Raw genomic sequence first — 25,569 nt, 5'->3', positions numbered from 1 at the left:
TAATAAAATTGTTAATTAATGTTTGACTTCTGTGTTCCTCTTGAGGAACGCTGAAGCTACAGTGTTTTATGAATGAGGAGTTGAAACAGTCCAGCTTGAGAGAAATAATTCCTTCAGCTTTACATCTTGAATTCACAAAGGAGGAGTACAACAAACTTCTGATAGCTCATGAGCCTATGGATGAAGCCGGTGAATGCAACGAGTACCTTGCAGAAAACACAATATTTTCCGTCATTTGCCCACGGGTACATTTTCTAAAATACTACTTTCAAAAGCACAGGAGGATTGCAGGCATTCTGTATATCATCTTATTGCTGCCAACTTTTCATGCATGGGGTTTTACAAGCTAGGAGATGATGACATGCAGCGTGGTTTTGACCCCATACCCCTCTCCTACATTTCTCCACAAAGCTTTTAATTCTGTAATTATGTCCCAGATGCACAGTGTTACTTCATGACACCCTTCTCAAGCTGGCAGATGTTCCCAAGCAGATCTCTCTGTTGTGAAGGAACCTCCCTCGAGTTCAGCACTGTCAGACCGCATTAGGAGCAGACATTGAAGGTAAGAAGCAGATGTGTAGTGCTATTTCTGTTCGACACACTGTCCCTCTATCCAATGTTTTCTAGTGGTATATCAACACTGGGCCAACAGGCTAGTGAATGGAGCCCGCAGAATAAATCATTAACCTGTAACCTCATCCGGTCTGCGTGCGGTCTATTAAGTTTGTATTCCTGTAATTCATACTCTTGCATATACTGCTGCTGCTTATTTGCTGGTTTGCTTCGTTTTGCTCCCAGTATTACACAGTGGTCTCGGAACCAAATACTAAGGAGAGAAGACCTGCACTGGAGAGAGGAGTAGGAGGCTATGAGGGATGGCTGGTGATCTTGCCGACTTACTTGCCTGAGGAGGACTGAAGCATCCCTCCGTCTCCTCGCACTGACGGCCCCAGAGCACATCTGCGTCACATGCAGGGGAGGGGGCGGCTTGCTGAGAGGCGCAGATAGATAGAAAATTGTACAGTGAGGACCTTGACAGCCTCATAGGCGTGATTTTTTTATTTTTTTTTTTCTCCTACATGCAGCGTATATAAAGGGGCCCCGATTCCTTTCCGCGCCAGCTCTCAGGCTTTGCCATCCCAGGGAACTGCAGGCATGGGACTCCCTTGAGGAATGGGATGGGAAGGCGGGAGGTGGAGACAGGCTGGCAGGTGACTTTCCCCTCTCCGGCTGCGCTCGGTCACGGAGCTCTGAGGGACTAAGAGCCACCTGCCTCCCGGGCTGCAGCTCCCCAGTTAACCACATCAGCGCGTCTTCGCAGCCTCCCTCGCCAGCGCCTGCCTCCCCTCAGAGGTGACTCTCGCTTCTGCCTCTCTCTCTCTCCTCCCCTTCCCCACCGATCGCCGTGAAATCCTCGCCAGCTCCGGGCATCTCTCTCCCTTCTCGGCCGCGCGCATCGCTCCCTCCATCCCTCCATCCCTCCTCCCTCTCCCGGAGGAGCCACCGCCGCACCATGTCCGGCTCCGGCAGGAAAGACTTCGACGTGAAGCACATCCTGCGCCTCCGCTGGAAGCTGTTCAGCCACCCCTCGGGCGGCCCGGCGGGGGGAGGCTGCCTGCCGCCCGACAGCGGCTTCGAGCACTGGGGGCCGAGCCAGAGCCGCCTGCTGAAGAGCCAGGACAGAGGCAACGGCGTCTTCTGGAAGAAATCCGCCTCCCCTGCCTCCTCCTCCTCGGCGGCCACCGCGCCCAACGGGGGCCGCCCGGGGCCGCCGCCGCCCCGCACCGTCTTCTACGTGGAGTCCCTGGAGGAGGAGGAGGCGGAGGCGGCGCCCGGCGGGATGGAGGTGGCCCAGGAGCCCGAGAAGCCGCTGCCGCCGCCGGAGCGCGAGGAGGCGCCGCGGGGCGGCGGGGACGGAGGCGGCCGGGCAACAGGTGACGGAGGCGGGCGCAGGTAGGGGAGCGGCCCCGGCTGCCGGGGGGGCGGGAGGGGCCTGGCGGCGGGAGGGGGTCTTTGTTTGAAATGGAAGGATCGGGGCGAAGGGAAGGGCGGGGAAGAGGGGGGTGCCCCGAGGGTCCCGGCAAGACAGGGTCGGGGTGTCACGGGCAGGGGTGCTGCCGCTTGTCCTGCTGCTGCCTCTCGTTCTGTTCCTGCCCCTTGTCCTGTTCCTGTCCCTGTCCTGCCCTTGCCTCTTCCTCTGTCCTGTCCCTGCCCTGCCACTTTTCCCCTGTCTCGCCCCTGCTTCTTTCCATCCTGATCCTGTCTTGCCACTGTCCTGATCCTGTCTTGCCCCTGTCCTGCCCCTGCCCCTTCCCCTCTCTTGCCCCTGCCTTGTCCCTGCCGCTGACCGTGTCCTAGCCCTTCTCCTGCCCTGCCCAGCCGCTGTCCTTGTCCCTGTCCTGCCCGTGTCCTGCCTCTGCCGTCGTCCTGCCCCTGCCCTGCCGCAGTCCCTGCCCCTGCCTGTCCTGTCCCTGTCCTACTCCTGCCCCTGCCCTGCCTGTGCCCAGCCTCTGTCCCTGTCCCTATCCTGCCTCTGCCCCAGCCCCTGCTGCTGCTCCTGCCACTGTCCCTGCCCGTGTCATTGCCCCTGCCCTGTCCCTGTCCCTGCCCCTATCCCTGTCCTGTCCCTTCTCGCGGGGCTGGCCCGGGCACAGGCGCTTCTCAAAGCCGGTGCTCCGCTCTGGGGATCATTTCCACCAGACTTTCTCAGAAGTTCATTAAAATGCTCGCGGGAGGTGATGTTGTTTGGAGTATTGAGATGCCAGGTAAAAGCTCAAAAACAAAACCAGCTGCTTTGCCGGAACTTGGTGAGTAAATCCTGTCACAGCCTACCTCAGGGAAAAATAAGAATTTGCTTTATAAGTCATCAACGGAGTGACACCTAAGCTGTAAGAACAAGTGAGACACATCAGGTGCTTGTGTTCTATATTAAACTTCTGTTAACGTTGAATTGCTTTTCCTTCTCGGTCCTCACCTTCCTCCCCCACCTCAACCTAAACAGAAATTAAAATTTAGAAGGAAATGTAACTAACACAGAGCCTTCAGAACACTGTGATATTGATAATAACGAGGATAAAATGCTTCATTGGTTTAAGTCTGCTTGCCCCCACCTCCACATGGTTAATATAATTTCATTTTCATTTCCCTCATCATTACTTTTTTCTATGGAAAGAAATATATAATTCTGTTCCTAAACAGAAAATAAAATAATTATTTATTCTTCATAACAACAGTATAGCATATGGTATTAAGTATTTCATTACTTAAAGAGACAGCACTGTGCATTTGTTTAGATTAATAAGACTGTAGATAAACATGTGCGTGTAGCTCAGTATCTTAAGCTTTTTCATACAAGTCTGAAAGCATACATTCTCTCCTTAAAAACTTTCAATGTTTTGTCAGTTAGCATAGTTTATTTCACAGGAGCTACATTGTTTAAACAATTGTGGAATAGCAGATGAATGACTTAGGCTACATATTTAAAGAAAAAGTGATGCTAAAGTTTTCGTGAATGTTGGAAGTTATTCTGAACAACAAATTGCTTATTGCAGGATTCAATATGAAATGTTATACAGTATAAAGACAGGTAGAATAAACCAAAATTTTCTCTTCAGGTTTTCTGAACTGCATAGAGAAGGTTAAAACCTGGTACAAATATAATCTCATTCTATTGATTTTATATTAGGTGCGTCGCTGATCAGAGAATATTCAGAGATCTGTATGTTGACAGAAGCTTACTGAATTATGACACCACTTGACTTGTCCATAAGAGTTGACTTGCTACAACAAACTTCCTTATCACATATGTACTCTGTCATAATATATATACGATTTGAGTTTTTATAATCCATTTATTCTGTGTTCTTCATTCATTGCTACTGAAACAACACATCTAGTCATCAGCAGCTCCCAATCTTGTTGAAGGAATATGCTAAAATTTGTTCAGATTTATAATAACTAAGGCAGGGAGATACCATTTTATTATTAATGAAAATGCCACCTCAGATATCAAAATGTTTAAGGTAATTTTAGACTCCAAGACTTTGCTTTAACTTTTTCCATCTAAGAACCTTTCAGTTACCTATATGGATTTTGACTACTATGGCAAGATGTGGTCAAGTCTTGCAAAGCTGGCAGCGCTATGCTTGAAAGCTCTGTGATCCAACTATCCTCTAATGCCCTGACAAATTATGTCTCACTCCTTCTGTAGAAATTAATCTTTTTATAAATGATGCCAACTTCTTTATTTCATTACTTCATTATGACCATAAGATATGTAAACTACTATTTAGTCCTAAATGATAGAAACTGATGAATATGTGGAACTTCTTCAAAGCCTTTAGGCATACACAGAGATGTTTGGTACAGTGAGTGTAAATTGTTAACTCCTGGTTCTCCTTACTATTTTCTCCTGTACATATTTAACAAGTACTTTAATACTTTAAAACTGCTGGGAAACCATTTTTTTTTTTTTTTTCCTGAAAATGATGAAAATTCAACAGTTGAATATATTCCAGTGTATCCACAATATCTTCAGATGTTATGAACTGGGAGTCTCTGGGCAGTATTGTCTAGGAACCTAGCGGTAGGACATAATGTGAGGGGTAAGTCAACAGGGCGATTTTGGTTTTATGTTTTGGACTGATAAATTTGTTGTTATTTCTACTGTTACTATCTACGTATAAGTGAAAATGACACTTTTCTCCCCCTCTTTGGTGTCTACTGAGGATCATTGTATTCCCAAAAGATGTTTTGTTTTGTTTGTTTATTTTTTCTGATTACTCCCTTTTGCTTCGTAGATGAATTCTCGACTGGAATCCATTTTTAGCCCATCTCATGCAGAATTCCTGATTTTGGCTGTTTGTGGATTTGTAGTTACTCTATTTTCACATCTAAGTTAAACCCTTATCTGCATTCTTAAGAATGATCATGCATTCTTAAACTTACTTTTAATATTCTATTAAATATTATGGAATTGATTTAATGAGAGAGCATGGCTGGGTATTAACAAGTATGTTTTACTTTATCACTTTGTATGTTTCTGAAGTACATCTTGTCATATTAATTATATAGGTGCTTATAAGTAAGATTATGTGGATAGTCCCATTGGCATCAAGGAGACTAAAGGGTTAGGCTTAATGCGTGATATGACTGACATAATTGTTCTACATTCTATGTTATATTAGTAAAAAAAAAATTTACAGTGAAGAATTAGTCTTAAAACAATATTAGCTTGAAATTGCTTGGAAATTTGCATATCAAATTGTTTTAGAGCTTGCATGACAAATATGGCAATAACTGCAGTGGGTATTTAAACATAGGTTCTATTTTGATCTTAGTTTTCTAAGAAAAAGCTGTTAGAAAAAATCTATATAATGAATTTACAATTAATATTTATAAATCGACCATAAAATGCTTGAAGAATAACAGTGCTAAGATTTTCTATATAGCTATCAGTTCATAAGGGTTTATAATGGACTTTTTGCATGATCATGATAGCTTTTTTTCTCATGTGATGTATTAATCAACCGTCTACATGAATGGTATTCACTGAATAAGCAGAGTCAGTATTTTCTTTCCTCCTTTCTCAGAGAATGGTGGCATACTTTGCTTGCTTTACACTGTCCAAACCCTCTGAAGACATAATTACTCATGAACCCTCAGCACTGTTCACTGCTACGTTCAGTATGTGCCTCACAACTATTCATGGGTGTATCTTTGTTTACAACAGCACTATTTTACAATGCAGGGGTCAAGCAGAGGGAGAGGTAAAAGCAAAAAAGAGTTTAATTACTAGTTTCAGAGCACATAGCATTTTTTTCTCCTACTTTCTTTGTTCTCAGATGAGCCCTTCTGCAAACCAGTCCCAGACTCCTCTCTCTGTGTCCAAGAGGAATGAGGAATGAAGGGTTTGATCAGCATTTGTTTAAGAGACAACTCCAAGAAGGATGTGCTAGATGTGTAGTGCACCTAAAGCAATATCATGCCCCTCTGACACAGCAGAGTTTCAGTTGAATGTGGCTATGATCTTTCTGAGGTGCTATCCTCTTGGTATTATTTAGATATCAAAATATGAGCTGTAGATACTACTGTGATAGCTGAATCCTAAAATTAGACATCGTAGACATCAAATTTAGAGCTGCTTACATTTTCCATTGACTTGGCTATCTCATATAGATATGCTCAAATAGGTGTGCTCTGTTATAAATGTAATTTAATGCTAGGGGTGGAATTTAGATCAAGCAACTTGGCATTTCTAGGTTATGGAATCAGAAGAGAATAATTCATTTGTCTTTTACTGTAAGCCAGCTTTTCAACTTGATTATGAAACTTGTAAAAATTGTTATATAACTTCATTGCTTTTATACTTCTGACTTTCACAGTACAAGAAGTAGGGTTGATATACATCACAGACCAAAGACATTTTCCCCCCAAAGTTCTAGTTCATTCTCAGAGGACGTATGTTTTGTGCATGGGATGCAAAAGAATCCAGTGATAAAAATAGTGCATAATTGTATAGCTAAAGACTATACATATACACAAATGGAATTAAATTAAAGTTAAAAGGAAAATCTTGTACTGGAATTTCCTAACTGTAAAGTCTTTGGCTTTGCTTCTTCTAGAACAGCATTTCTAATGACTTGTTTAGTAGTTCTGTTTTTTTTTTTTAAACAAAGGAAGCAGAACATACAAGTCACTTCAAGGCATTTCTTTTGTCAATCACTTGGATGCAGGACTGAAACTCAAGAATTACGTATAGCGAAAGAAAGTTCTTAATTTTTGTGTGGATAATTGCAATGGTCATTGCTTACTCTCTCTGCAGAAAGATTAGAGAATCTGACAACTGAAGGGGTAGCAAGTCTTCAGAATCTTCTACTGCATTTGAGGTCCTAGTGGAAAGCACAGACTCAAACACTATTCTTCTTGGAGCTCCCAAACTTACTTCTTTTGTTACATTCTCTTTGAACTCTTTTTGTCTTAATTATGTGTTCTCCTTCTGGATCTTAGCCTAGTTTTGTTCTCATTTTTCACAGTCTCAAACTCTTCCTGACTGCCTTATTGAAAATCTAGGTTCTCTACCCAAAGAGTGTTACTTGATCTTACTGACTACTCTTAAAATCTGCCTCCTTAATTTTCTCACCAGGTTACTTACTCTAATGCAGAACTGTCCATTCTTTCCCATACCTTGTCCTAGATAATTTTAAAAATCAAGTCCATTCGTCCTGGAGTTCCTTAACAGCTTGTCAGAGCTCTCAATCTTCTGTTTCTCTGCCACTATTTCTAATCTTTGAATGTCAATTTCCTTTACAATGTCCTCCAGCTCCTTTGTCAGCTTTAATGGAATCTTAATAGAATTCCTGTTCCTGTGCTTTCTCCCCGGCACGCATTTTTACTGTGTTCCTCTGACCTGATTCCTCTACTGCTGCCTAATTGATGGTTTTGCTATGTTTAATGGGTCAGTAAGACACCTAAGTTTGAGTAATTACTTCTGCTGGTGATGGGGATTTATGTTCTCTCTTTCTTAGAAGCATATCTTGGAGCACATCTTAGAATAAGTTGAATTTACTTTCAGTCATGCCTCTTTTGCTTCACTGGGTTAACAGTAGTCTAAAGTGGCTAGTTCAGATTTAAATGTTCAATTTAAATGTTTGATTAAATTTGAGAAAATGAACATCATTTGAAGTCTACTTTGCCGATTCAAACTGTTTTAAACAGTTAATTAAATCTTGGTAGGTTTTCATAGCATTAGGAAACAGCACATCTCTCATCTCAGAAATATAAGGGTACTGCTCCGAAACATGGCCCCACTAAACCCACTAGAAAGCAAGACTTGACAGTTATTTTGGTTGTCATTAACCACACACTTTAAACATTGTCTAAATGAACATTTTGTTCCTCTGAACTTATTTTCAGACATGCTTGCACTGTTTTGCCAGAATGTTTAAAAAATATTCAACATGAAGAAAAGATTTGGCAATGGAAATATCAGCTGCACAGAGAGTAGCTAAATCACTAAAATGCATCCGAAACTGTGGTTCTCTTTAAGGGTAACATCAAAGAGCATTAGATAAAGGAAAGGCTATTCAGCCTTTCCATACTAAGAGAGAAAGCATGTACGGAGAACAGCTGTCTCTGGAAATATAATTGATACTGAATCTTCATAGGTGAGCTTCCAGAAGTACTGTTGGCTTAAATATATACATATTTTTTTTCCCTGATAAAAACCAGTTTTGTAATAATAATAGTATGGTTGTATATAGGTCTGTATGTGTCCACAGATATCTAAATCTGTATCATCTGTACTTCTCTTTTTTTTTGTATAAACAACTTAATACGTATATAAAAATGCATGCATAATTGCATATTTTGTGTATTTATGCATATACACATACTTTTAATCTTTGAATTCCAACACAGTTATTACAAATTAATTGTAGTTAGTTCCCCTGTGCTATTTTTGTGAACAGTGAAATTCACCTAAATACGTAAAATACACTTAAAAAATTAGAGCATATTGGAATCTCTGCTGTAAGGTAAGGATGGTGGTGCTGCATATAGATTATTATATTCTTAGCACTTGATCATTGCTTTCTAAAAGCTACTTCTTATCCTTGTGACACATATTTTTTATACCCTGTTGCAAGCAGCTTAAGAGATTGCTCTTTCCTTTTATATCTCAAAGTTGCATTTTTTAGGTGAAAAGTGCTCCTTAAATAATATGCTGTGGTGTTTTGTTAGAATTTCCTAGTATAAAAAATTTCCAATGTTGTTGAAACAATTTTTAAGAATACATATTTTTTTTGAGTGATGACCTAAAATATAGCTAGATGTATGGCATCAAAAGTTTGTGAAACAAAATCCATCCTGTACAAAGTTGAGAACTGCTGCAACTTTCACAGAAAGATAGGTAACCGTATAGTCATCTGTAGTAATAATGAAATAGTAGTAATAATGAAAAATCCTTCCTCAAAATCTCCAAAGGTAAACATTACCAGAAATATAATTTTAGTAGTACCTAAATTTCCTGTTTCAAAAAATCATATTTTACTAATAATTTCATCCATACACAGATCCAAAGTTTTATAAGTGTTTTACTTGAGATTATAATTTTGCCTAGGCCAGCATCACAGTCATAAAAATATATATTCAGAGCATCATAGATCATTGTCATGCATCACTTGGTTTTCCAAGCGACATTTCTAATCATACCTCCTATTTCATCACTCTTCAGCCTTTACTGTGTATCTCCCTGCGACATTTTAGCTACGTCACATATACTTTTTCTAGCACTTTGGATCCAGAATCCATTCTTTCACTTACCTAGACATAGCTCATATCTAGACTTCCATTTTCACTGCTTCATGTGGATTTTGATCCATTCTACTTTACCCAGCTGGGTTGATGTGTCTGGAGTCTTTAAAGTACAAGATTTACAGTAAGTCCTAGGGGTAGCTAGTTGAAATCAGAAGGCATTCATCCTAGCCTACCATCTATACAGAAACTGCTCTTCCCTCAGACCAAAGGCATCGATTTACAGGTGTTCATGCTATTCACATTTTTCCTCATGAAAAATATCAGCTCTAATTAATGAATATAATGGACAAAAAAGGATGAGCATAAGTGTATAATTCTCAGACACAAAGCAACAGAAATGTACAGGACTTAGATCAATGTCGTATGTAGTCCACAATTTGGAATGATTCGCTGCAGCTTTTTATATTAAAACTGAATATTAGACATGAAACATTTAAAATTAAATCTGGTTGAAAGAATAGTTTTTTTTTCTTTTGGCCTTTGGCATTGTTTCAGTGTTTCCCATTCTCTCAGAATGAGTTTAAAAGATGGAAATGTTATTTTCAAAGGTCATTTAAAAATTATTTTTTCAGTCTAAACCAATAATCTTTATTGCACCGAATTGATTATCTGAGAGTAAGGCACTTACTTTCTTATTGTCTAATAAATGGCTGGGTTCACTGTCTTGAATGCATCACCCACCGTTCATTCTTTTTTAAACTGCATCAGTCAAGCTTTCTGTTTCACTATGTCTTGGCAAAATTAAAATGTTCAACCTTTTATAAGGCTTGGATTTTTCTGTCATCTGTTTTCATCCTTCCTCCCACTCTAACCATATGGAAAAATCTGCATTACTTTGACCCTATGATATCTTTTTTTGATGCCTTTGTGCAAAGTTCAAAGAGGAACCCAAAATCAAATCAAATCACAGATCATTTTATCTGAACAGGTATAATCACATACTCACGCTCTCTTTGCTGAATATAGTCCTAGGCTTGAATTCTGTTTTGGCTTCTAATTTTTTCTAGCAGTTCTTCACCTGTTTAAATGATTTTTACTTTTAAGTAGGATGTAGAAATATTTAAAGAGAGAAAATACAGGATGCATACTTAATGTATAGGTTTGTTGTCCTGTGAGGTTTTCTTTTGATTCTTGGGCAAGCATGAAGAAAACATGCAAAAAGAACACTGCAGCTGTGTTTGCAAGAAAATATGGCACCTCAACTTTAGATACTCAACTTTCTGTTCTTAGTTAGGCTTTTGTCTGCCCATGGAGGTTGTAAGTTGTTTTTATGTTTTAGTCAGATTGAGTGTGTCACTAATCCAGGCCTTCAAACTAACCTGGCTCACCACTTTTTCTCAAATTCGTTGTTATTTCTCTAATTATAGATTGGAATCTAGAATAATATTAGCATCATCCATTCATTATTAAGCTCCACATGCACTGTTACATTTTTACGTATGCAATTAATCCATTATTATTTGTGAATGTCTCAAAGATTGTTTTTGTAAGATGATATATCACAAAATTTTATAGTAGTTCTCATCATGCTAAATGTACACCTTCTGTTTGTCAAGTCTAGTGGCTCTATTTATGCAAGTTGAATTTTTGCTTATCAGTTGTTTTGTCTTAATTTTATTATTAGTTTATCCACAACAATAACCTACTTTTTGTATCAACTATCTGAAGCTCAAAACAAGAATACCTCACAAAAAAATAAAAAGAACCCCTAAATCAGCAATAGTAAGCACAACTTCAGAATATATAAGTTTCAAAACAAGGAAGGAGAAAGAAGAAAGAAAGAGAGAGAGAAGTAAAGCATATGAAATAATCAATTCTTAATGTTTTCTCTTAGTGGGAACATTTTTTAATATCTTTTTACTATTCTGTTGACAGAAGTGAAGACTTCAAACTACTGCCACATTTCAAAAGACTTTTTTAATAGAAAAAGCTTCAATAAGTATTTGTTTGTTAATCAACAATGCCTTCACCAACATATTTGTTTACAATTAATCCTACTGAATTGGTTTACATACCTTGATTCTTATTATTTTAATTTAGAAGATTAATAAGTTTTGTCTGAAAATATAATAGTCTTTGAGAGGCTTGAAAGTTAGATGAAAGTGAATGCTTCTGTGCACTGTTCATCTGGGGTGGAAATGCAGTTTATGAAAACTGTTATAAAGGAATGCAAGAGGAAAGCCTTGTTCACATGCAAAATTAGAAACAATACTTGTATCAGTTGAAACTCTTCATGTGTTTCCTTTGGATTTGGTACTTTCATTGTAGTCAATAATGACTAAATAAAGAAATAAAGCCTATACATCTTAAAAACAAAGATTAAAAGAGTCTTGAAGGATTCATCAGTATGTTAGGAGAAAATTAGAATGCAAAATAATCTTGAAAAAACAGAGACATGACCTGAAAAAATGAATATGGAATAGTTGAACTTGCTATCCTGTCACGAGAATAATCAGCACAGATACGCAGTGGGATCAAATGTCTAGATGGCAGTTCTACAGAAGTTTTGCAGTTAGTAAACAGTGAGTAAAATATGAGTCAACAATACCATGCTGCTGCCTAAATGTAGTCATAGGAATATATAAACAGATACATAGCCTGTAAAACAATAATTCCTGTTCTCTGATCAGTTTTGGTAGAACCTCAACTGTACTATATTGTTGAGGGCAGTTGAGAAAGGTATGGATTATTTGGAGAAATTTTAGGTAAAAAAAATCACTATAATTTTAGGAAACATATTGTGCTAGGAAAAAGGATTACCTTAGGAAAGAGAATATTTTTTCTAAAGATTTGTTAACTATTAATCTGCTCTTCCTATGAAAGGAATGTTGGAATACTTAAATATATTTTACTTAAAGGATTTAAATCACGCATGAGATGATCGTTAAGAAACTAGTTTTACAGATGATTCTGTAGAAACTGATTCTACACATACTGACACACAGGAACAGATATCCTGGGAGTGGTGTAGACTATTTGATATCTGGGATTAGAAGAATAGGTCAGTCACACATCACATATTTAGGCATGACAGCCTATTTGCCTTGAAGAAGGAAGTGCGTTAGATAATCTCTCACAAACTATCAGTCAGTACATTTCTATGAAAAATTTGGCTAGAGATGCTGACAGTTTAAAACAACTCAAGGTTTCATATGGAGATTAAAAATGTTTTATCATGCCATTTTCACAACATTCTTTGAATATAACTTTTATCATTTAAATACATCCTCTCTTTACGTTTTAGGTCATCTTCATTTGTTTTTCTCTTCTGTTGGGAGTACTACGATGTGTCAATCTCATGACTACCCATAACCGAAATGAGTCCCCATGATGTTAGGCATTTAACATGTGCACTTTTGTATCTTAAAAAGCTTAGAGTTTAAAAAGAGATTATACTAATTGGAAGTAAATGCCAGTACCGTTGTCTGGTTTTTTTTGTTTTTGTTTTTGTTTTTTTTTTTTTAAAGACAGAACATTGAAGCAAAAATAACTGAATTACATGAAGAAACTTATAAACTGAAACTTGCTGTTTGGGGCCTGAGTCGTTAAAGGCAAGACCCTATATCTTCCTCAAGTAAATGTTATAATAAAATAAACTCGTCCACAGTACTCATATAAATGATGTTAAAGTGTGGAATCACAATGTTTCTGCTTAGTTCCACAAACTCTGAAATTTTAATTATGTGAAATTTAGTGTGTTCTTTTTTGTGCACCATCTTAAATGATATCCCCTTGATGAGCCAATTCAATGCCATATTTTTTTCCATGAGGGTTGTGAAACACAGGCACAGGTTGCCCAGAGTTATCGTAGATGCATCATCCCTGGAAGCATTGAGGGTCGGGTTGGACTGGGCTCTGAGAAACCTGATCTAGTTGATGTGCTCCTCATTCCAGAGGGTTTGAACTAGATGGTCTTTAAAAGTCCATTGCAACTCAAACCATTCTGTGGTTCTTTGATGTTTTTCACTGTGTCATCTAAGAAGATGATATCATTAAGCTTTTCACTTCAAGGAACAAAGAGTGAATTAGATACAATTCTAAATCAGTTCTTCAATTCTTAATTCAATTAATCAATTCTTAAAAGTAGTTTTGTATAGCTTCTAATAGCACTAGGTATTCTCTAGTACCATCCGTCTTGCCACCATCTAAGTTTTTAGGCTGATTTCTCTTCAGGTGACACTGTTTTCAGGACAGGCTTCAAGCATTACTGAAATTCAGAGTTGAGATAAGACTTTTTTATGCTACGCTCTTAATACTCTCATAATAAGAGAGTGCAAAGCCTTCAGAGTGTAATTTGCAGAATCAGACGTGATAGTTTAATAAAGGCGGTTGCTGTCTGAAGTGTCCTGTTGCCTTTGTAGTGGTGATCTGGAATTACATAGCAAAAAAGGCAGAAAGTAGTGAAGAAAGAAAGGAATTTGCCTTGTCTTCTTAGAGGCTTCTTTCTGAAGGAGAAATATTTTTGGAAGGTTTCTTCCTAAATAACAGTGACGTTTCTTAAATCTTTTGTGCATGACACAAAATTGAGAAAATCAGTAAAGAAGTTCAAAACAGAAAACTAAAAGCCAGTGAGACAGATTAATCTCAAAGATGAATCTTGAGAAGAACTCTTTTTTTCTTCCTGAAGACTAATTCTTATATTACAACAGAAGCGTGTCTAGGCATATGTTATTTCGCAAGGTGAAGTCAAATAAATTCACTCTCCAGGGGCTTGTTTTTCTCTCTTGCCTGTTTGTGTACTCTAAACAGAGCCGCCCATGATTACTGTGCTCTAGGAAAAGCTTAAATATACTTCAGGGTTTTTTTTATTTTGTTTTGCTTTTTATGTTAGCATATGAAAACAGCAGTTGAAGAAAAAACCCACCCAACAGATGGCTTGTGCATTCTGCTACAAGCAGATGATAGGTGCTCTGACTAGTATTATGCAGATAACATAGTCTGCTAAAAGTTTTGAAGGAAGTGTAATTATGGCCTAAATTAAACAGAAAAATGTCAATAGCTCATTTTTATTCTTCAAAGGTGAAGAATCTATGCATTTCAACATATGCACATATGCATGTTTCTGTGTATATAAATATAGATAGGCAAGCTGGAAAACCAGAAACAATGCCCATTTCAGAAGTCCTGCTGCCTCTCTGTTCAAATGCCATGTTTTGATTGTATGTCCCAAACTTTGCTGTTAGGGCCACAACACTGTAATAAAACTTTATCCTGACACAACTGAGCCTATTGGAATGCCGACTAGATGGGTCTCATGTTTCCTCAATAGTTTTTCTTTTTTTTTTTTTAATTTCTTCATTACTTCTTTAATTTTTACTGGAGAAAACTATGGACAATGATATTGCCTTTTTGTCTTTTCATAAAAAGCACTGCATTTCTTCTTCGCATGCAGGTGAAAATTTAAGGTTCCGAACCATTACCATAACAGGCAACCTTTGGTCAGAGACTAAATTCCAGCATCCTTTCAGAGTAAGCAGCAGTTGTAACGACTCCTTTTCCATTCATAGATATTTTTCCTCTTCAGGAACTGAAAACTTTCTAAAAACATAAGTTAAAGAATGAACCAACCAAACAAAACCTGTTGTCATGTACAGCACACAAGTTTCAGAATATCAAAACTCAGTCTAAAGCTGATCTAATGTAAACATAAGTGATGACTCAAAAACAGGTATTCCTAATGACTTTTTCTTTAAATTATATTATGTGCCTTGTCTTTGCTTTGTATTTTCAGAAAGTCTTGTAAAGTTAAGTGAATTTTCTGAGTTTTTCTGTAACTTACTCCTCTGTAATATTAGTCTTCTTTTTTAAACTTCTAGACAAAGTCTGGAAAATTTCCACATGGAACTGCGGAAATTTCACAACATTATTAGGAATTGGAAATATGGATGAAATTGGAAAATCAAAATACGTTGTAGCAGAAATCTGAAGCAAGAGCTTCAGAAATAAATCTTTGATAGCTTCTAGAAATTGTATTCTTGACAACTGTTTTAAATATTTGGAATTCTTTTTATTGGCACCAAACATATACTGTTAAGTTTGAAAGTATATCTCCTGCCAAAATTTAAAGCATATGGTTCATGTTTTAATAAATCATAACAGAAGGTAAAAATCTTAAAATTTTTTTTTCAGTCTCTGATTTACTTTATCTGTCAAATAGCTTCTCATGCTAATTTGTAGTATAATGTCAGATGTCTAAATGTGATTTTTTACTTAGTCCTTCTTATAGCAAGCTCTTTAGCCCTGTTTGAAAATGAATGGAGATCAAAATGTGTTAAAAAATAGTCCCTGTGCATACAATGTGATCATTTTATTCTAAATCCATTCACTCTGGAATAGTCAGTCCAGAAAGATTTGGTGTTTCTTTACTGTACACAAAAGCGGAGATGAACATGAATTTTCCACAAAAACATTTTTTTTAAATAAAAATACTGTTTTATAGAAAAATAGTGCGAAGGAGTGATTCCACTGCATGATTTATTGATTTAGAATGAATAATTAAGATAATTTTCAAATTTGCTAAAGCATCCTTTATGGCATATAAATAAAAAGTATGCAGTCTCAGTTTGAAAAATAGTTTTGCTTCCAAGATCATAATTAGATATTTAAAGAACTTGAAGAGCGTTACAAAAACTAATACTAAACGGTTCAAATGAATGTGTTGATTTGACACCTTTAATACTTCTTATTTACTAAGTTTTTGACTTCTGATTCATGAATTCATCAAGGTTCTGACTGCATTGTCAGATCCATGGAAAATTATGAATCTCAAAATCCCATCACATGGTTGAAGAGATGGTTACAGTTTTAGTGGAAGAAGGAAAATATGCTATGCTACTATAACTCTGAAATAACAAATCCCTTTTTTTTAAATTTTGCCATCACATTAATGTTTTTAAAGTGTGTACTTTTTTTCTTGTTTATGTATAGTTATCTCGCTTCAGTAATCTTTTATTTTTAGTTTTCTATGTTTACACGTTTAATGTATCACTGAAAAGAGTCAAGGGTTTCAATAACTATTATAATATATAATAAATTTAAATAACTATAAAATTTTACAGTATTCCTTGCCTTTTTAACAAATATACTCAATTAGACTTATACTAAAGTTTATAGTTTCTATCATCATAATATTTCAGCCTTATTTTCCATTACTGCTAAGTTATCAGACGTAGTGTCAAAGGGGAATGTGCCATAACAGTCTTATATCAGAAATACCATTTTTGTTAGAAGATTTATAGGGGCAAAACAGCAGTATTATTCTTCTGCTATGCCTTTCACACATGCTGTGTATTGTCCCTGCTGTATGATCTTTTAAAATGGCCCTTCATTTTAAATCTCTACATTGTATTAGAGATTAGATTCTGAGAATAAAAGAACAATTCTTAGGTATTATAATTAGAAAAAAAAATAGGGGAAATAGCATGCAAACATCCGGAATAGTTCTAAATTTTTAGTAACACTTCTATTAGTTTTATTTTTGTGTATTAGATTATCAGGTCCAAAACATTTTAACAACTTTGTCAATTTTTCTTTGCTAAAACTGCAGGCAGTCAACATCAATGAAGTTATTTTAGCCATGTTTTTACAGTGATGTATTAGTTTACTGATAGGATTTTGTCCAATTTAATTTTATTCACCTAAAAGAAAGACATCTAGCCAACCTAATGGGCTAACTGAACCTAGCTTGTCTGAACAAAGATGTGGCATATGATGCACAAAATGAGTCCTCTATCTGTGTGATGAAAGCATGTGCATTATTTAAACAACTAAAAGCAGAAATTCATTATACAGTCCAAAGATAGCTTCAAATGGTTATGTGAGTGCTGAAGTGTCTGACATTCAACTTTGGTTGCTTGTACTCAAACAGTACTACTGTTAACTTGCTGTATAGGCACCACAGAATTAAAGGTAGCAAGATAAGTTTATGAAATAGAAGTATATGAGCATAATACTTTAACCTGTGAACGATTGTGCGTGCATGTTTTAAGTCTGATTTCTCTTCAGATCACATTTTATACCAGTATAATTTAGTGTTTTACCTCTTGCATCCCAACCTTTTCTGGTTATTGCATCAGCAAGTGATGGTTTAGGTTAAGTGCCCAAAATAATTATATTCCTGTTAGTTTTGTAAAACACAACCTTTAGAATATGGCAGCCTGGATAACACCACCAAAGTACTTTGTGAAAGGATAGCATATATCTGAAGAGATAACAGAAAATCTTGTTCTAATTAAACCTGAAGAAAAAAAATCAAATGTAAGAAATCAAACTTCACTAGTTCTGGTGCTCACAGAACTATTTATTTCATTTTATTACAGTGTGATTTTTCATTTTTATAGAAGAGTTTTAACTTTGAATCAAAATGTTAACAACCACGTCTTGGTTGAAAACTAACCTAACACTGATGGTTAGTAGGACTTTAATCTTTTAGTTTGTAATTGACTGTAAATCAACATAATGATTTTTAACTTGAAAAAAGAGATCTGAGGAAGTATAAAGCCAAAACAACTGAAAAAAGAGTTGTAAGGAGTATGTGAACTGCTGCTGTTGTGGCAGTTTAATTAATTTTACTTTATAGCTACATCAGTTTACGAGCGTTTGCAGGGACAGTTAATGTATGGCAGCTAAGAAACATTAATATCTTAAGATAGGTCAACTTAGTCACTTACTACCATCTGCCCATATTCTAAGACTGAAAATTTTAAATATTAAGAGTTTAATTTTATTCAATAAAGTAGAAGAATGAAAGATGGTAGTTCTCTTGTATTATCCAATATTCTTGATTTACATCTATCTTAGCACCCACAGACCTGAAAAGTTATCTGAAAGGAGGTGGGTTTGGAAAGTGTGGATTATTTCACTTTGGGCTCCGCATAAGTGGTCTAGAATGAAACCAGGATTGTCTGCTGATGTCTATTATTTTGTTTCTTAAAGGATTCTAAGATCTGAAACAGAATATTCATTTTGGTAAGAGAAACTGAGACTTAAGTAGTGTGGTATGAAGAGGCATTTTAGGTTTTCATGTTACGAAGGAAGCAGAAACAGTTTTTGACTGATATATGATCTCACCATTGAGGCAGATTATTTAGCAATTTACATTTAGATTACTAGTTTGGTGTGGTTTTTTATGCTCTATAGCCAATGGTGAGAATACGTACTTTAAGCCATGATTCAGCTGACGTGTGTCATATGTGTACAGTATTACGGAGTGGATCATGCCTCGGAACTGTTTAATGCCCATCCTATGTTTCCATAAGGGTTCTCTATATGTAGAATAATGTGGAATAGAATGGGGCAAGGCAGAATCTGAATTTTAGCCTTCTAATATGCTTTCATTACTGGGATGAGACTCAAGCGTTATACGCTTAACATAAAATGAAAGAATGAATTGAAAGAGAATAAACATGATTTTAACAGTAGCGGTAAAGTATAATTTTTAACTGCTATCTTTCATCTATAGGCATGGTTAAGTGAAATTACAACTACTACTATGAAAGAGGATACGTTAGGATAAAAACCTAACTCCATTTGCAGAAAGCTCTAAGCCAAAGATGATAGAAAACAATAATTGCACAATGCAGATCTTTATAATGAAGATTCATTTTGCTCTTCAAAATGAAAATTTCAGAAAGTAAATACAATTTTTAAAGCTACTCTTGCAGTTTAAAGTGAAATTTGCAGTCCAGTGAATGTATGGAGAAATTAACATCTGCATTCAATAGATTTGAATTATTTTTAAGTGTGCTTAAGAGCCATGTGTAACAATTTCATATAGAAATACTATTTGGAGACAATGGATGAATGCTTCTGAATTCAGATAGAATGCATTCACATGAAGGCCCAGTCTTATAGAGTGACATATTTATTGACAATTCTGCTATTAATTTTGATTAAAATACATTTGATCTGTAGTGACCAATAGTGTCTGATCAGATTTTGGGATTGATCAAGAACAACTAATTTAAAGTAAGCTTGTAACAGTTAATTTTATTGGAACTTCAAGGTTATTTTCCTTTATTTTTTATTCCTGTTATGCATTTACAAAAAATAATTTTTTGCATGAGAAAAAAAGTTAAAGAATCAGAAAAGCATCTCTATAAGGCGGCATTGTAATAAAATGTGCATTTCTTTTCTTTTTGGTAGATATTCTTGCTCTCTTTTACACAGACCTTATCACAAGTTCAGCTCTTGTCTTAATATTTTATAACCTTAAACCTTATGAAACTTTAACTCTGATATAAAACTTTAATACATCAGCAGAAGATAGTTGCTGAATAAGACTGTTTTGAAAGGGGTTCTTTAACACAAAGAAGAAATTACTGAAGTAATTTGTGAGTACTTCATGTTACAAGAACAAGCTTCAATGTCAGCCTTCAGATTTTTGACAAAAAGACCATCAAAAGGTTAGTTATAACCTTTGGAAAAGGTTACTTTAATAATACCAAGCACAGAAGCATATGAAACTTTTGCTAGAGTCTTATGTTTCTGATGTCAATTAGATATATCATCACTCAAGGATAAGTGTGTTTTGAAATAAGCATTGACAAAAGCTTTGCCTTCCAGAATGTATTTTAAAGGAAAATTAATAAGGGGGAAATGATTGGTGTGTATTTCAGATTGAAGTCTTTGCAAACCCCATTTTATCGTGGGAGGTAAATAGAATTGGTTGAATGAATTTTCGGTTCATTCCAGCTGACTATACCATTTTGCTTGGCAGCAGTGGTGCCACTAAAATAAAAAACTAACCTTACAAATGACAACAATAAAAAAAAAATAAAAATCTTAAGAAAGACTATGTAAAGAATCATCCGTAAGACTAAGGATATTTGGTCACAGCTGGATAGAGTAGTGCAGTTGTGCCAAGTCCTGCCAGCCACAAATAGGCTGCCTAAAGTGGTATTTGATGTCCCTATGTGCCTGAAATCTTGCCCAGCTAATGTGATTGATGGTTATCCAATGTTTTTTTGTCCAATGCTTAACTCAGAAATAGCTTCAAGGACTGAAACGAGGAACATTTTGTTTCGATCTGTCTTTTCTTTGCTTCCTCTCCATGCCCCAGTTGCTCTGTAGTTTACAGCAGTGTGAAATACAGGTCACCTTTCCACTGACTACACAAGTTCTGGTAAGCATTAGTGAGAAGGAAAGTTGTATTTGGAACAAAGGAAACTGCTTTCCAAATGATCTTTGCTTCTTTCTTCTTCTCTCTCACCCTTTCTGTCCTTTTTGTTCTCATTCTAAGCACTGGGCTGCACTGCTGTCATTGCCTTATGGAAATACTACTTTATAAACTGCAAACATAATAAAATTGCTAGTAACAACAAATGACCCTAGTCGGACTTTCCTATGAAGTCCATGTAATAGTTGCAGTATGTGCTGTGCTGTACTGAAGAATAAAATAGAGTATAGCCTCTGCAGGAACTGTACCACCATTTTTTTCCCACAGTTTAATCTGACAACCATGAATTGTCATCCTGTTTAAGAATATTCATAAAGTCTCAGCTGTGAGTTTTCTGTGGAGACAAAAGTTACCCAGATTGCTGGAACCCTGCACAGCTTCTGTGTACCTGATTTTCTTTTATGAAATTCTGGTTCTAATTTCATTGTATACAAATTTTCATGAGCAATTTCAGATGATTTCATGCAATAAAATTATATAGAATTGGCTCTTCATTTTACACCTGGAAGGAGTGGAATTGAAAGATACTAGTAATAACTGACATACAAAAAGAATGTGCAATGCAGGAAAGATAAAATGAGGCATGAGATGCTCACCGAGGTACCTCCTCTCTGTCATCTTAAATCTATGGTGCATGATTAAAGGGATGATTACAAAAAAACCCAAATATTTCTTTTAAATACAATCAGTGTGGTGGTATGTTATGCATTGTAGAGCACACGTAGACATGTACAGAGATTAGTTTTCTATTCTCACAAAATAAAGATACTGAAAAACTCAGAAATAAACTGTGCCTGTACTGTAAGTTTTTACAAAAAAAATGTTCTTTATTGAAAAAAAAAGTAAAATGTGAATGCTAAAGCAAATAGAATTAAAATTAAATCACTATGATATCATGTTTTTTGACTAGTTAAAGAAAAAAACCTGCAGCCAGATCAAAGATCCCAGCATCTGTCTTAGGAAGTGGCTACTAATGTATATTAACATAAGGAAAGAGTATAAAATTATTTATTGGATTTCTTAAGAAGAAGATTATCCAAAATGAATGCCAAATTTTATTCTAAGTGGTAAGAGACAATTTAGAGCCTATTTTCTTTCCGTGCATTGAGATTCTTTTCTATTCTTCTTGAGTCTGCAGTTATCAACATTGAATTTAATCTACTTTTTATAACATTCAAATGTATTACTCAGTCATTGACAAATGTGAGATCTTTTGTATACCTCTGTGACTGGGTTAGATTCAATTACCCTTACTAATTTAAATAAAACATTTTACATTCTCATTTTTTCTTGGGTAAATAATTAACAACAAACCCAGCAACACCGATTATTCAGGGATGGCTCTGTAGAGGTCTCTTCATTATGAAAACTGATCATTCTAATTTTTTATCTGTCTTTTAGCTACTTATTAATTCATTAAAGGTCTTCCTCTTCCTTTTAAACAGGATAGGTTCTTTCAGAGACTTTGATGGAAGAAGTTTACAAAAGTTTTATGGGAAAAAAGAGTACATGTCGCTCATACAATGTTCACATACTTGCTGATTCTTTTACAACCCAATTAAAACTTGTAAGGACAGGATTTCTTCCATGGAAGAAGCCAGTTTGAGACTTCTAAATGAATCTTAAATATTCAAGTGTATATGAAGGATGTTCCTTATTTTATTTTTATATCAATTTCCCTGGAATAGAGTTCAGACAATATCTGGAGCGTTTAAAACGGGTGTCACACCAATAGGTTCTGTCCAGTATCCTAAGACCAAAGCTGATTTAAGTAATGGCTTAGAGTATAGAATTAACAGTTTAGCAGTTTGCTATATATTTCATAGAAAATTAGTAGCTGAATACCAAATTACACAGGCAATTTATTATTTTTCATTTCATAAATTTATTCCAGAACCTTTTAGTTTAGCAATTCTGTTTTGTGGCTGCTTGTCAGATTTTGTTGCCAGGAAAAAGAAGACATCTGGTCAGAGAACCTACATGTGTTCCTCTGTGGCTGAACTCTGTGGTAAATAGAAAATGAGATAGGATACATGAAAAAAAGAACAAAACAAAACAGTAAAGTGTATGATTTTCAGTATTTTTAAAACCTTGATAAATGTATGGGGTTTTTTTCAGTTTCTTTTCAAGTGTGATTCATTCTTTCAGCATGTGGTAGTAACAATATTTCTGCTATTATTTTTTTATTCTTTACTAGACCTATTGTCTTTATTACAGATGAATCTTAAAAAAAAAGTAACAGACATCCAAGCACATAAAACTAAAAGATTGTTCAGTTTGTACTTTTATTCTGTCAGACTTTCCAAATCAATCAAAAAATATCTGTTTGTAATTAAAAAAAAAAAAAAGAAGAAAAAATATATAGGAAGATTTTTTTTCTATCTTAGTCAAAGCTAGAGACTGAAAAAAGAATAAAGATTTGACTTTTAGTAAGCAAATCCAAAGTTTCTTTTTTTTTGTAGAGAAGCACAATTATGAAATTAATTGTTTAATGTCTGTTATCAGATGTTTCGTAATGACTGTTAAAAGTTCAGCAAGTAGCCTTCTGCCTTCGTTAGTACCAAGAGATATTCTGACTTCTCCCATGTAGAGCATTTGATGCTCATTGAAGCTCATTTGAATTAATGATTAAGTTTTACCATTTATTTACCAATGGAAAGGATTAGCTTCCTCAGGATTTCATATTACTTATACATAACAAAGCATCTTCTGGAAAGGGAGAGCAGAAGGGAGGAAAACAGGAGTCATTTAAATGCAATTTAAATGTTTTCAGCATTTGGTTGTTCTCCACATGAAAGGTCTACTGAAGTATATGGTCTCCTCAGATGAATGCCAAAGTCCAGGAGACAATATGAGCCTGGGACACAGAATCAGAATGTATGTGTGCCTGTTACTGACTAGGTTGCTTTTCTAAATGATCTGGGTTGGGGTTTTTTTAATTATTTTTGAGGGTTTGTTTGTTTTGCTTTTTTCTTTTATTCATTTCACTTCTAAGTTTCTTAACAGAAAGAAACTTGCTTTATTGTCAGAATTCTGGTAGATACTACTGTGTAACAACATTGGCTCTTGACTATTCTGGAAGCTTCTAATTTTTCTTACAAATGCAGGACAATAATATAAGAAAGATTCTCTGTTTTGAAGAGAACAGTTCAACTACTTTGATTATGAATATTTCTATTTCTGTATTTTCATAACACAGTAGCTAACAAACAGTTGCAGAATTATGAGAGCTTGTAATATGATGGTGAGTAAAGCCTGTAGTGAATTGTATCACCAAGATTTTGCTGTTAATTTTAGCCAAATTAAACTTAAATAAAAAAAATCTTAAAAAAAAAAGAAGGCCTGTACATTTTAATTTATTTTTTTTTATTTTAGGAAAGTTTGAAGGAATCCCTGAATTGTTTCTGAAAGCTTGCCTTTGTTCTTTATAGGGTTTTAAAATGTTATTTTTGCTGATTAAAGAATTGTAAAGGTGTTCATAAACATAATAGACTAGATAAAAAGCATAATTAGGCAATTATATAATCACACCTCATTTTCTGCTCACTTTTAAATGCATCTACTAGAAAAAATCATACTAACTTATAGCAGACAGCTTACATGAAGCTTGTGTTTAGAAATAGGCAATGTAATTAACATTTTTTCTAAGTTAGTTATATACATAGATATACATATATACACGTACATCCACTTCTGTATATAAAGTCAGATCATACCTTTCATTCTGTGTGTGGAAACTCTGGCTGGGAAATAGATTTGGATGCTGCTATGGTATATATATATCACTTCTGTCCACAAGTGATGCTCCCTCCATGGAAAGGGAATAGAGGACTGAAAGGCTGATGAAGAGGAGACTGAATAACCCCATCTGGTCCTGTGGAGAATACCTGGAAGTTCAAGGACATCTCAAACCCATAACTTGAAAAAATGAAGCGATTAGAGTGAAAATTATTTTTGAAAACTATGCAACACAGTAATATTGGAAACTCTATAATTGGTTAAGAAGATTATTACATTAAATGTGGAAAGTCCCACAAGCCTTGTAAAGTCTTGAAGTAAGAATTCATCTCTACCAAGCCATACTTATTTCAAAATAGAGCATATGCAATGTTATTTCAAAATTGATTACATGTTTTAAAATATTGGTGTTTTAAAAGAGCAGGATATATGCAGAAATATTGGAAAATGTTATTTTTCTTTTTTTTTTTGTTGTGCTGTACTCAATATCAACATGTTTTACTGAACACATTAAAATAGTTAAAATATGTATATCATTCATCATATAACATTTAAGACATTTCAAATAATTCTGGTTTAAATTAAATAATAAATTAGAAAGTCTGGAAATAGTATGTCAATTGTTTTGACTCAGAGAGATACCATTTGATGAATTTATGCTAGCCAAGTAATGCTATTAAAAGTAGCAGCTTGACTTCAATCTGATAAACACAAGATCTCTACAGTAGTTCTAATTTTTTACTAGTTTATTTTATTTTATTTTTTATTATTTTAATTATGTTATTTTTACTATATTACCTGGAGAAATCTACTGCAATTTTTAAGAAAAGAGTGGGAGAACAGACATACGCAGGTGTACCCAGGAAAGTAGTGACTGTAGATCTGTGGGAAACAATGGTTTGACTGATATAAAACTTCAGTTTCAAGGATATCTAAAAAGGTCTAGGAACTGTTAGAAGTTACCAGCAGTTGTCAGTGTTCTCCATAAATAAGGTGAAATGTGTGTGTAAGTTTGGGGGCCAAAAGCGATGTTGGCATTCCTCATTCTGCTAAACAGGGAAATGAGAGCAAAGGATGTTTCCCTCCTATGTGCCTCCCCACTGTGTTCACAAAGAAGCCCGTATGTGGCCTTAACCAAGCACACCTAGCTTTAGGCATCTATTTGAGGCATAATGATGAGGAACACAGGAACTTTCCCATAATGGTAGTAAGAAAAAAAAAAAAAAAAAAAAAAGAAGTATTTTCAGGTAATCTACCTCATTTTAAGTCCATTACATGCTCCTAATTCAGTGTGATGAGTTGAGCCTTACCTTTATTAGCACCTTCACCATTCTGAATCC

The 25,569-nt window shown here is 35.7% G+C and overlaps 1 protein-coding gene across 2 annotated transcripts in view; it reads left to right on the top strand.

Annotated features, from left to right (window-relative positions):
• Positions 1–985: 985 nt before the first annotated feature.
• KLHL1 (kelch like family member 1) overlaps positions 986–25,569 on the top strand; it is a 214,403-nt gene continuing 189,819 nt past the window's right edge. Inside the window, exon 1 of one of the 2 annotated variants that reach the window (XM_054056354.1) lies at positions 986–1,953. In XM_054056354.1, coding sequence (XP_053912329.1) covers positions 1,514–1,953 — 440 coding nt within the window. In that variant the 5' untranslated portion in view covers positions 986–1,513. The remainder of the gene's footprint in view (positions 1,954–25,569) is intronic. The other variant, XM_054056355.1, reaches the window with a different exon arrangement.

This window comes from Cuculus canorus, chromosome 1, assembly GCF_017976375.1.
Source record: "Cuculus canorus isolate bCucCan1 chromosome 1, bCucCan1.pri, whole genome shotgun sequence".
In the NCBI taxonomy this organism is placed as follows: domain Eukaryota; kingdom Metazoa; phylum Chordata; class Aves; order Cuculiformes; family Cuculidae; genus Cuculus; species Cuculus canorus.
This window is presented reverse-complemented; position numbering and strand designations above follow the sequence as displayed.